Here is a 13,881-nt window from a genome sequence, read left to right as displayed (position 1 = left end):
AGATTCTATGACCTGCTGTATTAAAACTGCATACTAATAAGATGTGGAATCTGGAGAAACTGCTCTCTTCAAACTAAAAGCATCAAAGAAGTTGGAGAGGAGAGTGAAGTTTTATAACTTGATTTAGGAGTTTTCTTGCCCTTCCAGTGTAATAGTTACATTGGCCAAAGGAACTGATGGAATGGCTTCATGTATCTGTGGGTCTTTGTTTCTCCTGTCGATGATCCTGTTCAGGATTAGGCAAAGATCCCATTATTTTAGGGTAGTGTTTCCTTCTCCTTACCCTCTCCACCCAACAGCATGATTCCTCTGCCTTAATTACTAACTGGAAAATGCCTCATTACATGCATTCCTTTGTACCTAATGAAATCATGTTGTTGGTTGTGGTCAATACTTTGTGTTTTATCTCTTCATTTTAATGTACATGAATAGAATTTTGATTGGGTTTTTCAGAAAATGTTCTGTAGGGTTATGTACAGAAATAAAAACTTAGCTCAAAGACTTACTCTGGGCAAAATGGTGACGTAGGCAAAGCTGTGGTTCCATATCTTTCTGCCAGTCTTGCTTTAATCTTCAGGGGCAGCCACTGGGGCTCACAGCCAGCCCCTGGGCAGCCCGTGCATAAACCTGTGTGATGCTGCACCTCCCCAGCTGCCTGTTCTCCTAGGAAAGAATCATCCCTGCCCCCTACCTTCTTAATGTTTTTTGAATGACCTCATGAAAACGGCATTTGATTTAGGATCCTTTTTTCCCTCCTGAAAACAAATCATTGTAGCACTAAAGTTGAGACTCTCTGGATTACTCCAGCAGATGTCCTCTGTGCCCATTGAAGTTAAGCATCGGGGGTCCAGGTCAAATACAGACTTCCTTTTTTTTTTGTTTAGCTAGTTATTTTATGATTCCCCACTCCCCTTTGGAATCCTTAATGAGCCTTTATGGGGAGTTTTATTTTTCCATATGCACCTCCGCCTGCCATTTTGAAGTCATCATTTGCCTATTGGAATACGTAGGTGAATAACCTGCCTTACCCTGATCTTCTGGAAGAACTCATTGAAATGTGAGTCATAGTGACTCTTCTTCTTTAATGCTGGTGGAAATTATTACATGGCTTCTTGAAAAGAAGATTTTAAAACAAATATTTTATTTTCAAAGTCATATCTGCAGGTAGTTAAATTTAATTTCAAAAGTGATCTGCAGTAAGTAGGCATAGCAAATAGCTATTGAATTCATTTGCTGTTTCAGCAAATGAATTTCTAATGTTTGTAGACTCAATACAGCCTTTTTCTCACTCTTAGGAGAATAATGGGGCCTGCCCTGTGGCCCCATTATTAGGGTGCACAATAATAATTTATATTAAATTAATAATTTGTGACTAAGAACAAGGAATTAAGACTTTAGTTCAGGACAACAAAGGGAAATACAACCCAGTGTGAGGATAATTGAATATATGGATACCATGAATTGAAATAGGATTGTCTCTAATAGTACATTCATACTAGGTTATAACACAGTCTACAAAACCTACTCATTTCCCTATTTCCAGCTCAATGTTCACACTTTTTGGAATCTTCCTGAAATAGTACACAAGGCAAGGCCAGGGAGACTGAGGAGATATGACTTGAGTGCTATCTAGTGTTCCCCTGTTCCAAAGATGGTTCATATGTTTTGCTGGAGTGTTGCTGATTATTTCAGACTGTGTGAGTCACTACATCATTCTCAGCTTAGGATCAGTTAGTTTCGCATTGGTTTTTGTTTCTCCTGACTGCATAATGCTCTGGCAAGAAGTGTTCTGTACTAGTTGGAGGCAAAAAAGGAGAACAAAATGCTATAGAAGTGGAGGCAGAGTATGTGTCTAGTACATCTCTGTGTGCATTTGTGTGTTTGTATCTGTATGTATATCTCTGTGTATGTCTGTATATGTGCCTGTGTTTTTAATCTGTGTGTGTCAGTGTGTGTGTATATGTGCTTGTCTGTGTTTATTTTTGTCTCCGTGTGTCTGTGTCTCTGTGTGCCTGTGTGTGTTTGTGTGTCTGTGAGTATTTGTGTGTCTTTATGTGTGTGCCTATGTGTAGGTCTCTGTGCAAATTGTTTTTAACCTGCAGGCAGACCATGGAAATTAGTCATATATTATTGTATGTTCCTTCTTTTGAGCAACTACTGCTATATGAATGTCCTTGTCTTTGCTCCTGTTGTCACCATAAAGCCTGTGATGGACAGAAGTGTCTGATTTCCAGTGTCCTTTTCTGCCAGTCCACAAAGTCAGCTACTTTAATAATTAAGACCCTAAAAAGACATGTGCACAAATAGGACTTTCTGGGAATAACAAACTCCAGCATATAGATAATGTAGATTTCAGAGATTTTAGTTGTTCTTACTGACTCTTTTGGAATATTGAGACTTTACTGCTATTAGTGAATGGTTTTCTTAGGTTACCTGCAGAATCTGTTTTCCTCTGGGACTTTTCTGTCTTCTCAGAAGGATGTTTTGTGACTTCTCCCTAGATGATGGACTTTTCTTAACTCTGCTCCTTTCCTTTCTCAGTTTTCATACTTGGAGAAACTACTGTTGGTTCATGGTGCCTGGAGCTACAATCGGGTGACCAAGTGCATCTTGTATTGTTTCTACAAGAACGTGGTCCTCTACATTATTGAGGTAAGATAGATTTACTTCTGTCCTTGCAGAGAAAGACCTTGGAAGGATTAAAATTAAAGAAAATGCACCACCATGACACCGGGACACACATACCTCTTAGAAACTGGGCCACCTTCCAGGTGTCCCTTGTGGTGAGTCTCCAAAGGCAGGAGCCTGTGCCTTTCTTTTCTGTGCTGCCTCCTCTTATCCCTGCTTGCCCCATGGATGGGTAAAGCCTTCGTGGTTCCTGTTCCTGGGTTTCTCCTGGCCTCACTCTTGCTCGGTGTTCTTGGCTGAGTAGAAGGTGGCTGTTGCTCACACCCTCTGGCTCGGGTGGACAGTGTGGGAAGAAGCTATGCACACCTCTCTTGATGGTCACTGAGACCTTTGTAGGCAACCCAGTCAACTTTTTCTTTTCTAAAGTGAACAAACCTTGATTTCTGACTGTGTCTCTCATGAGATCTGCAAGGTCCCTAAGTCTTCATTCATTGCTTTAGGAATATTGAGACTCTACTGCTTAACAGGGGAAGTGGGAGTGAGTAGAGAGTACAATAAGGTTATTAAAAATATCTCAAGGAGTTCATATTCAGTTGACAAACCTTTTTCAAGATGCTGATTCAATTATACAAAAGAAATGTGCTTCTTGAGGGACTGGCGGTGGGGATGTAGACCCACCAAAAAGGGGGTCAAACTTGATGTTTGATCTCAGCAGAAATATCAGCTATCTCTTCACTCCTTTTTAAGAACATCTCTGAGATGAAGGTCATCAAGATGAACAGATTTCTAAATGTGTTCAGGAAAGAGGAACTAGGCAGTAACTATATGAAGAAATAGAAAAGCAATGTTAATTGTGTCTGACATTAATATCTCCTATTGTGGATTATTTTGTGTCTTCTTAATTCTTGGCAAAAATAATAACCAGGATATGAATCAGGTTTTTTGGTGTGATTTTTGATGTGATCCCTTAGAATACTCAGCTCAGATAATTTAATAAGTGTTGTGCTAAATATTATTGTGACTGTTTATCAAATCATCTACTCTTTCTTTCTTATTGAACCATTCAGGTTAAACACATAGGTGGGTGTCACTTGCCATGTAACTAAACTGCTAACTTTCTAGAGCTGTGCACTGCACAAGTCCCAATTACTGCCAAGGAGTAAATGGGACAGAAATGTAGCTCCTGTCTCTCCAACCCTCCAGTGTGTGGAACCCACTTGAAAAAAAATTCACTTTTCTGATTGGCACAAAATACAGCCTACCATCCAGGCTGTGCACTAGGCTATGCCACATACGCAGACAACAAACCTCTTCCAGCTCATGCAAAGCCCCTTGTGGACTTAGGGAAACCTGATTCTTGAAGAATGTTATAAGCAATCAAAAGAGATCTGACTAAAGTCCTGAGGGCTGAGTTCTTCCTAATTTAAAAGGAGTCCTTTGTGTGACATATCCTATGTGAGGAATTAAACAGATATGTATTATATCTGTAGGAAGAAAATATGCAACAGGATCGCGAGAGATTTAGAGATGTGTTGCTGTTTTATTCAGTATTTAAAGTTAAACACTGTTGATTTAAATTGCTTTCCATGCTCTAATGGCTTGTCTTGTACTGTAATATTAACTAAGTCCACTCTTAAGGAAGAACTTTGGGATGTTATGTGTAACAGTCCTTGTAGTTTCTATCTTCTTCCTGCCCTCATTTACAATTCCCTTTGGCACTTAAAGATGTTTGTCTTCTTCCTATAGCATTCTTTGCATCTTTGATACGAGTCACTCCTAAATGTCACTTGGGGTCATAGATAATTGGTGTGTGGACTAAAGTAAAATGGTATTGCAGTCCCTTTTCCCATGTGTCATCACAAGTTTCACATGCATTTTAAATTCCTGTAGCTGTTGACTTCACAAGGTTTCTTAATAATCTGGTTTTCCTCACAATCAGCAAATTATAGATAGTCTAGACTTCTTATCAAGACATTCTACATGAAGCTCCCAACCCTTTTGCTTTCCAGAGCATCCCTCTGGGCCCTTCTTAGTCATTTACACCTACTATCTTGTCATTTTTTTTTTTCAAACTTCAAGTGGGCTGAGGCACAATTTTAGTCTGTCTGAAAAATTTGGAATGTAGCCCCGAAAATTGTATGTGAGTTTCTTAAGTTTTTCAATGATGGCTGAGTAAGAGTTGTTAAATGATCTTCTGTGAACAGTTTTTAAAAATGCTCTTTACATATTATAAATAAAGAATAAAAATTAAAAATAAAGATAAAATGTCTCCATCACCCTGTTCCCAATTTCCTATTTAGTATTTCTAGGAGACTTTAATTTAAAACCAACAAAAGAAAAGCCTGTCTGAATTCAGATGGTGAGAATGTTTACTCAGACAGTGTCTACTGTTGCCAAATAACTTCCGTGGCATCAACATGCACTTCAGATATTGCTTTGAAAGTAGGAAAGTACCACTTGCAGGCTATCTTAGTGTATCTTAAATTGAAAGATCAAAGATTGTTGTAATTTGTTTTGTTCATTGGCAAAGAATAGTTTTGTGTTCTAAGAGTTACCTTATCATTAAATACTGAGTGAGAATAAATTTAAATACATTGCATATTTCTCTTAAATGGTTTTACAGTAGTTCAAAGAGAAACATTTTACAATAGTTAGAATTCATCTCAAATTTCCTCTAATATACCTGTCATTCAAAAAATATAGTCTGAAAGCAATCTGACAATTTTTTAAAAAAAGATACATGTACATACCCTTGTATCATCCATAGCTAGTATTATGAGGATCATTGTATAATTTGAATTGCTGTTAAGACTTGTTTGGAAGAACTATAAACTTATAAGGTAATACAATCTATTCACGTGGTGTAGTAACCTATAAAACTGGGTTTTTTTGTAGAAGGACTACCTGGCTATATTCTCATTACAACAGGGAACACAAACTGAAAGCTCCCTCCACTGTCATCCCCCCACATCTCCTTCCACATCTCCAACCCCATGTAATACACTCTGCAATTCATGTTATATTTAACAGTATTTTGGAGATCATTCTCTGTTAATATGTATAGATCCAGGGCTTGGTATTTCACAGTATGGTTTCTTAAGCTACTGCTGCATTGATAAAACTTCCAATTACCTACAGTTTCATCTACAAAAAGCCTTGCGGAATAACAGCTTTCTCTCTACTCATAAATAGGCCATAAATATTCCACCAAAATGGCATTAATCTAATTAGACCATTTAAACCATATTGCCTTGAAATTAATGCATGCTCCATTTACGTATCATTAGCTGTACCACAGTTTCTTTGTTGCTGACACATCTTATTGTTTGTGAGGTGTGTCACATGAAATTTATTGAAACTAAAGTAGCCATTAGCTCAAGAGATTAGAAAAGAGAAATGAAATGATAGCATCAGTGATTTCATGGTGATAACACTAAAAATACATTCAACCTTTGCTCTCTACCCCCTCTGCTACTGCCTAATTTAGAACTTTTTACTAACTTTTTACTCTCAACCACTAATATTGCAGCTACGATGAGTTTTTTAACCAATTTGACCAATTCTAGTGACTGACACAGTGTCTAGAACATAGATGCTCAAAAATGTTGGCTGTGAGTGAGTGATGAATGCCACTATACGCTCATACTCTTCAGGTGTTCTCTATGACTTACGATAAAATCCCATCTCTACCTTTATGCCCTGCCCTCACTGGTCTGGGTCCCAATTGTCACCCATCCCGTCACCTACTATTCATTTCTTATTTTGTTTTAACATACAGTGAGATGCACCTTTTTAGAGCTTTCTGCATTCAACCTAAATTTTTATCAACAGAGCTAACTGGCAATTTTCTGTATAAGTGAATGTATTTAATGCCACTGATCTATACACTTAAAAATGGCTAAGATATAAACTTTATGTTATATTTTATCATAACAAATATTATTTTTTTAATATCACAAGCATTTTGCTGCTTTAGTCATCTTGAGGGAAATGAAACTGTATAAACAGGCTGTATGCTTTGGGAAGTTTATTTTGACGGTTTGAGAAACCTTCAAGAAAAGCTTCACATGCAGTTTTGTTTTGTATTAAAACCAATTCAGTGCTATGTTTTGTGCCTGTGACCAGATGGACCATATTTCTTAGAAGGTAAAAGGGCTTGGCTGCTCAGAACTTCACAGCCTTCGGGGCAGATGGGATTCCTATCAGTAAGCTAGAGGCTGGAGGCAGAGCATTCCTTGTCTCTGTGTTGTGAGGGTGTGGACAGCAGGAAAGGAATACAATTAGCAAAGACAAGGAGATAGGGCTAGATGAGATATATGGGTGATCTGAGTAACTAGACAGCTTTAAAGCTGGGATTCTTTCTTCATTCTTAAATAGACAAGTTATGTAATAAAAGCAACTTCAAAAATTTGTCAATATGTAGGACAGATAGAAAACAGAGAACTTAATGTAATTTCTAGTTTTAATCTGGGACATAAATCGTAACTATTATGTCACGATCTCCCAATGTAACATATAAGCAGAAAGGACAGACTGACTTTTTTTTTAAACTCTGATTTGGCAATGGGAGGAATTTACCTTGAATGCAAAGATTAGGTGTAGGGAAGTTAGGGAAGGATTGCTATAAATTTTTGAAGTCCTAATGTGCAGGTTTGAGAAACAAGCTTCACATGTAGTGGTATTTTCTAAGAAGAAGGGTAACTTAATTCTTTAAAGTTTTACACAATTTAACAAAATAGGAGTTGATTACTCAGTATTTGCTGAATAGAGAACATTTTAGAGCATAGCAGTGTTAGCATATTAAGCATTTACTATGTGTGCATTTGTCCATAGACTTTCTGAACCTGTAACAAAAATTTAATTGGAATGCATATAATTTTTAGTGATAATTATCAAATAGGAAAATAATAACTCAGTTATTTGAACTTAACCTGTATGTCAAAAAGTATGATATTGCTATCCATAAGCTTTAGTACAACAAAAAAGAAAATACATACCAGGCTCTCTTTGAAATAGAGATGAGACTTTGAAATGATGATGATGGTTATTTTGTGGCTCCTACTGTTATAGGACAGGGAGAGGGGCAGCCCAAACCCCGCAAACCTGCCTATTCTAAATGGGTTCTGCCATCCGCCGCATCAACACAAAACATAGGAGACTTTAATGGGAAGGAACTTTAATTAAACTAGGAAACAACACAGGTAAGGCAAAGAGTCTAGTTTCTAAATGAAGCACCCAAAGTTACCCATCCCCTCGTGGGTAAAAGTCCATCCATATGGGATCGGCCCAGAACAAGGCCCCAAAGCCTGCCACAAGTCTAAAGCATCTTCCAGTGGGGACCCACAGAAAAGGGTCACAAACAACCAGACAAGCCCGGAAGGAAAAGAGCAAAATCAACATCAAGATAAAAGCTGCCATTGTCACCTCCCCACGGGTCTCACCCACATCTGTGTCACCTAGTCCACAACCAAAAGACAAGCGCAGTTTCTTTACTTGTCTCTAGGCTCCATGCGCCTCCTCCAGGTCTCCTGGCTCCATCCTGCTTCCTTCCTTAGTCTCTTCTGCAGCTTCTCCTCTTCCTGCTCAGCTCCACCCTCCCTTGGGTGGGGCAGGGAACCTCCCCTTTTCCTGGGGACCACCCTGTTGCACTACTACAGAGAATAACCATAGATATGGACATTGATATGAAAAAAAGGGAATTACATACTACTTAGTCTACTTATTTTTGGCAACATATGTAAGAAGTTTTAATATTTTCTTGAGGTCAGTACACTGGTATGAGATGAAGGCAGGAAATGGGGTGCATATTTAGCATGGTGGTCTGGAAATATTATCATTGAATAAGAAATAGAAATTCTAACACCATAACAATTTTGAAACCACATGACACCTAACCAGTAGAATTTAGTTGAAGCAAGTTAAGACCTGCCAATATCTAATAAGATTAAAACCAACCAACCAACCAACCAACCAACCAACCAACCAACCTATATTATAGGAGTTAAGGAAAGACCAGCATTTCATGTTCTGTGTCTTCAAACCAAAATAGTAAAATGAATTCTGGTTCATGCATAAACTGCCATTTTAATCCAAAAATTTCCAAAAAGAGTAGTAAAGAGTAGTATTTTGATTTTTTTCCCCAAAAGCACATACATCTTCTCCTTAGCTGTTTTATAGGGTTTTTTTTTCCTATTATGTCTCTGGGAGGTTTTGAGTTTCCCCCTCTTCTATTTTCAGGTCATTATTGTTTGAAAATGATTATTTCTAAATTGTTTGTAGGCAGCCCCTTCCTTTACTTACTATCTGATTGATTTCTTATTGAGGAGTCCTAATTAAATATGTTATTGTGCAGAAATGCTATGGATTTGGTCATCCATATGCCAAACCTATGTGTATTTTCTGATAGTAGCCACGTTTGTTTTGTAAATGGTGAAAGAGGGGGTGGATTTTGGGTAGATATGGCTTTGGGTATTAGAGCCAATGGAGAATAGATCTCTTAAATCATGATAAAAATTTATCCAACTACTTTTCCTCCTTTTGGATGTAATTCATGACTTAAATACACCTCAAATATGTCTTTCATTCTTGACACGAGAAATTTCTTTATGGTAAAAGACAAAATTCCTGATAACTAAGCTTCCCTCTTTTGTCCCATGCATCTTCCTTGTCAGAGGAGGCTTTAGTTTCTGATAAAGATTTGTTATTTGAGGGACTAGATTGTCAGTCACAAGCTTAATGCTAGCATCTTACTAGGTAAAGATGACATGCCAAACATGGTCAATGTTTTACCCTTCTTTTTAAGGTCAGACGTCATCAACTATGAAACCATTCATTTTCTATCAAAAACTTTAACCTAGCGTTGTCTTCCTATTCTATGGCAGGCAGAATGCTATGACCAAGGGCCTTAGGGCAAGCTTCTCTACAATTCCACATTTATTGGGAGTGAGGGTGCATACACATGAAAAGTGCTCCAATGGTGATAAGTAGATGTCTTTTGCTCAGCTCATTCAAAAACACCTCAACTTGTAGAGTTTGTGATTACTTGGGTAGTTCCTATTTCTGCTCATAGTTGTTGAACAATATTTAGCATTTTAGTATATTGGAAGGAAAACTGTTTCAAGCATGACTTCCTATTGGACAAATTGAAAATGGGAATTAAGTAGTCTGAATTGTGCTTCCCTTGCCTCATGCATCCTTATCCTCCATGTCAGGCACTCTTGGGTAGTGGGAATGAGCTGAACAAGATTAGATCCCTTGCTCTTGGAATCAAGTAGGGGATCCAGAGAAGAGATCCTGCCATTACAAGACAGCATGCTAAGTGCCAGCTTACAGAAAAACAGCATGCATTAAGAGTTCCTGGTTTTTGTGCTTTGTAGCCATCATGTGTCACTTCATGTTTCCAGGATGAAATGACTCAAGACCTGAAGAATGAATAGGAGCTGATCAGGGCTGGAGGAAAGGATTTGATCAGTGTGCCACAAAGGCCAGTACCTGTGTTATAGAGCAACCCCGATATTAAACGGGTTCCTGGCTGTGGGTCCTCACCCGCGCGCTTTAAAGGGACTTATGAATACTCTACTACAGACACACACAAAAGGGTTAATAAAAGGTTTATTTACAAGAGAAAAAGAAATAAGGAAAATGTACAACTCAGGGAGAAAATAGGGAAATAAAGTCTTTAATGCGTCCTACCCGATCCGACTACCTGGAAACCCAAAGTCACTCTCAGAGCTGGCCGGACGCTGCGAGCTGGTGGAGAGCCAAAATGGGGGATCCCCAAAGCCCACGATTCTGCCTTTTGTATCCACCTGGCTGCTTAACCCCACCCTCAGGTCCCAGCCACCTTCCCTTTGGTGGTGATGGGATTTGGAGTTCCCAGTGTCTTTGGCTTTGACCTGGGGTGGGGGTGGAGTCCATAAAGCCTATATGGAATTTGCTTTGGGACATCCTTATCCCCCTAACACCTGTCTGACCCTCTCAGTTTATTCCAGATCTAGGATAAATGCTACAAGTCGGCCAGGCCGGGGAAGTACAGTTTGCTGGGTTTGGTTTTAGAAGGAAGGTAGTGCAGAACTAGTTAGATGTGTGCTTAGGCATGTTCTCTCAAAGTCTTTTGGTTGCTGTTATTTTGGGGGATAGAAAGGTCATTAGCAAAAGTGGTGGGAGGAGAGGTGACAAAAGTAGTCATTATAAAGCAGAGAAATATTAGCCATCTGGAGGATTCCCCCATAAGATACAAAATCCCTCTTAATTTGATAAAAATAGACTCTTACTCCCTATTCTTTGTGATACCGTATGGTTTCAAAATGATGCACTCATGGCTGCAATACCTATAAGAATCATAAAGATGCAGCATTCTGAAAAAATGTATTTAGCATTGGTGGCTTAAAAATGGAGCCTCTTACTCCATAAGAGTACACCTCCTTGAAATAAAAGCAGTACATGCCCCAAAACAGAAGTGATGTAAAGGACTCATGGGCCAATGGGACCTGGAGAGGTCTGCCTTCTTCTGTGGCTGAGCTTTATTCCAGGGTGCCCACTCTTCCTCCCTACCTGGTACTGCAACAGAAACAAACCAACTTGGGCCGGGGTCCAGCTCATCACTTCAATGTTATACTCCTATCCCAACTTACTTCCCTTTCTTACGACTCTACTGTATTCAGAGATAACACCCACATCTTTAGGGCTGCATGTTTATCGAGGTGAATGTTATTTTTATTTACCAGTTTGGTAATGAGTTCACTCACCAATGAACTTATCTTCTGACTTTGTTCCCCAACAGCAGGGCTAAGCAACAGTGCTCAGTAAACAGATAATCCATTGAACACATTTCAGTTAAGGCTTATATGTAAGAATCTACTGGGCTTCTTTTTTTAAAAAAAAAAATGTAAGAGACTACATAAGAAACATTATTTGTTTTTTAAGAAATGCCTTTCTATTTTTCTTGGTGCAACTTTCATACAGATTATTATACTCTTCAAATATTAGAAGACTAATTCATTTTACAATTACTTTAGCATCATCTTTTAAGAGAATAAAGTATGATTTTGATTGTATTCTTTAAAACATTCCTACCTTAACCTACCTTTTATTTTGACTGAAACACTCACATAGATTTTCACTCCTATGAAGTTACTTTTTTAATTTGGATTTTTTTCCTACTGACTTTTCATGCCATTTTTGTCTGTTTTCATTGCTCTTTGGTATTTCCTCCTCTCGTTTCTCCTGCCAGTAGAGACAGGTGGCCTAAAACTTTTGAACTCATATTTCATTTAATTTTTACGATTCCTTTTATGATAATGTCAGAGTAAAAATATAATGATGCTCATCTATCCATTTTCATCTCTGTGCCCCCAAACAGCACCATTCTGAGAAAGCATATTTCAGTGACATTTGATTAAGTGTAGGATACAGTCCAAGATCAAGAATGGAGATTTAAATTATAAGTTGTAGAAAATACAAGGTGATAAAGAACACCTCCTGTAGCAGATAAAAAAGATAAAGGGAAGCGACAAAGGGAATTGATAATGTATTCCTTCAGTGAAGGAAAATGTTTTTTTAGGGTTTTTGTTTGTTTATTTATTTGTTTTTATGCTTTTACCTTTGTTTGGATAGCATCTGCATTGGGGTGCCTTCTCTTCCTGTCCTTTTCTCTAAACCTTTCAGACTAACTTAGGAGAGCAGATTTTGGCCCATAGTTTTAAAATACCTTTTTATAGGCAAGGAAGAGGCAATTATTTATGATAATATAATTCATCTTTTTCTTGGAGTTGTTGGCTTTGACCTTTAGTTAAAGTAGCTTCTGTTATTTAGTATCACATCAGAAAGTTCATCTCTTCTAGTCAGTGCAGTAAATGGCTGTACTTCTAAGTGGTAAATAATCTCCATTGCATTCTGACAATTCATTTGAGCCCTACTCTATTGGTTTTCTAACAGATGTCCTGGGAGTTTAGAGTGTCCTTCACTTCTTAATTCCAATGTCCGGCAGATCAAGTAGACTATTTAAACAAGGCTCAAGAATAAGAGAGATGTGTATATCTTTTCTTGCCTGATCTTTCAGTCTGAAAAGAGGCAAAGTCAATTAGAACCATTGAAAGTTGTTTGTACTTCCAGAGTGTGCCAATAAAAAAAGTTAATTAAAATATTGGCCTCTTGTCCAGGGATTAGACCATGTAGTTTATTATCACATGTTGTTTTGATAATCTTTTTTGTCAGTCACTTTTCGATTTGAAAGTTGTTTTATATTATTGAAACTTAATGTAGTGTTAATATAAAATGTTACTTCAGTAAATTATTAAAGTTTTTCATAATATCAGCTTTTAACTAGAAGTGTTTACTGCCTCATTATCCTAACCTAATTGGTTTCCTTTGATGGTGTTTATTAGTATGATATACTTCTTTTTTTAATTTATTTTAAATATTGAGATATCATTGCTTTACAATGCCATATAAGATTTAGGGTTATAGAGTCACACCACTTCAGATAATGTTACAAGATATAGTTTACATGCATTTAAATTGGCTCTTTTTATACAGTATGCAATTCTGTGAGTCAAACCCATGCAGTAGTGTCATCACCATTACAATAAGGTATCAAATAGTGACAGCACTCCAGAACTCCCCTATCTAGTCAGCTCCTAGACCCAAACCTAGTCCCTAAAAGAACTGTCCTTTGAATGGAATTATGGAGTGTATAGTTTTCTAATTATGAGTTCTTTCACTTAGCATAATGTATTTGAGGTCCATTCCCACTGCTGAAACTATCAATTTATTCTTTTTTATTCCTGAGAAGTATTCCACAGTGTAGCTGTACCACAGTCTGTTCATCCATTCACCTGGGGCATTTGGACCAGTTTCTACTTTGTTATGAATAACTCTTTTATAAATACTCACTTGTAAGCTTTTGTGTGAACATATAGTTTTGTTTCATTTGATAAATATGTAAAAGTGTAGTTGTATTTCCTGAGTAAGCATTTTTAAAGGGTTATTTACCATCTGTATATCTTCCTTTATGAAGTATCTGCTTATATCTTTTATAGTATTGCAAATTTTTGACAGTGTGTTCACTTATTTCTAAGTCCAGATTTCTCCTAAAGAGAATAATCTAAACAGTGTATGACTGTTTAATGAATTCTCCATTTACTCTTCCCAGATTTGCTTATTAAGGCATCTGTTACATTGTAGTAAGACCCCTATGCAGACACAATTTCTGGCAACTGCTGGTTACTTGTTAAAATAAGTGAATGTCTTTTT

General features: G+C 37.6%; 1 protein-coding gene across 3 annotated transcripts in view; it reads left to right on the top strand.

Annotated features, from left to right (window-relative positions):
* ATP8A2 (ATPase phospholipid transporting 8A2) overlaps positions 1–13,881 on the top strand; it is a 591,448-nt gene that overhangs the window by 367,545 nt on the left and 210,022 nt on the right. For all 3 annotated transcript variants that reach the window (XM_037527049.2, XM_054701459.1, XM_054701458.1), the window contains exon 27: positions 2,542–2,652. In XM_037527049.2, the coding sequence (XP_037382946.1) occupies positions 2,542–2,652 (111 nt within the window). The remainder of the gene's footprint in view (positions 1–2,541; positions 2,653–13,881) is intronic.

Source organism: Talpa occidentalis, unplaced genomic scaffold, assembly GCF_014898055.3.
Source record: "Talpa occidentalis isolate TD23 unplaced genomic scaffold, MPIMG_talOcc4v2.1 talOcc4.5, whole genome shotgun sequence".
Lineage (NCBI taxonomy): Eukaryota > Metazoa > Chordata > Mammalia > Eulipotyphla > Talpidae > Talpa > Talpa occidentalis.
Note: the sequence above shows the minus strand (reverse complement) of the source record. Positions and strands in the feature narration are given on the sequence as shown.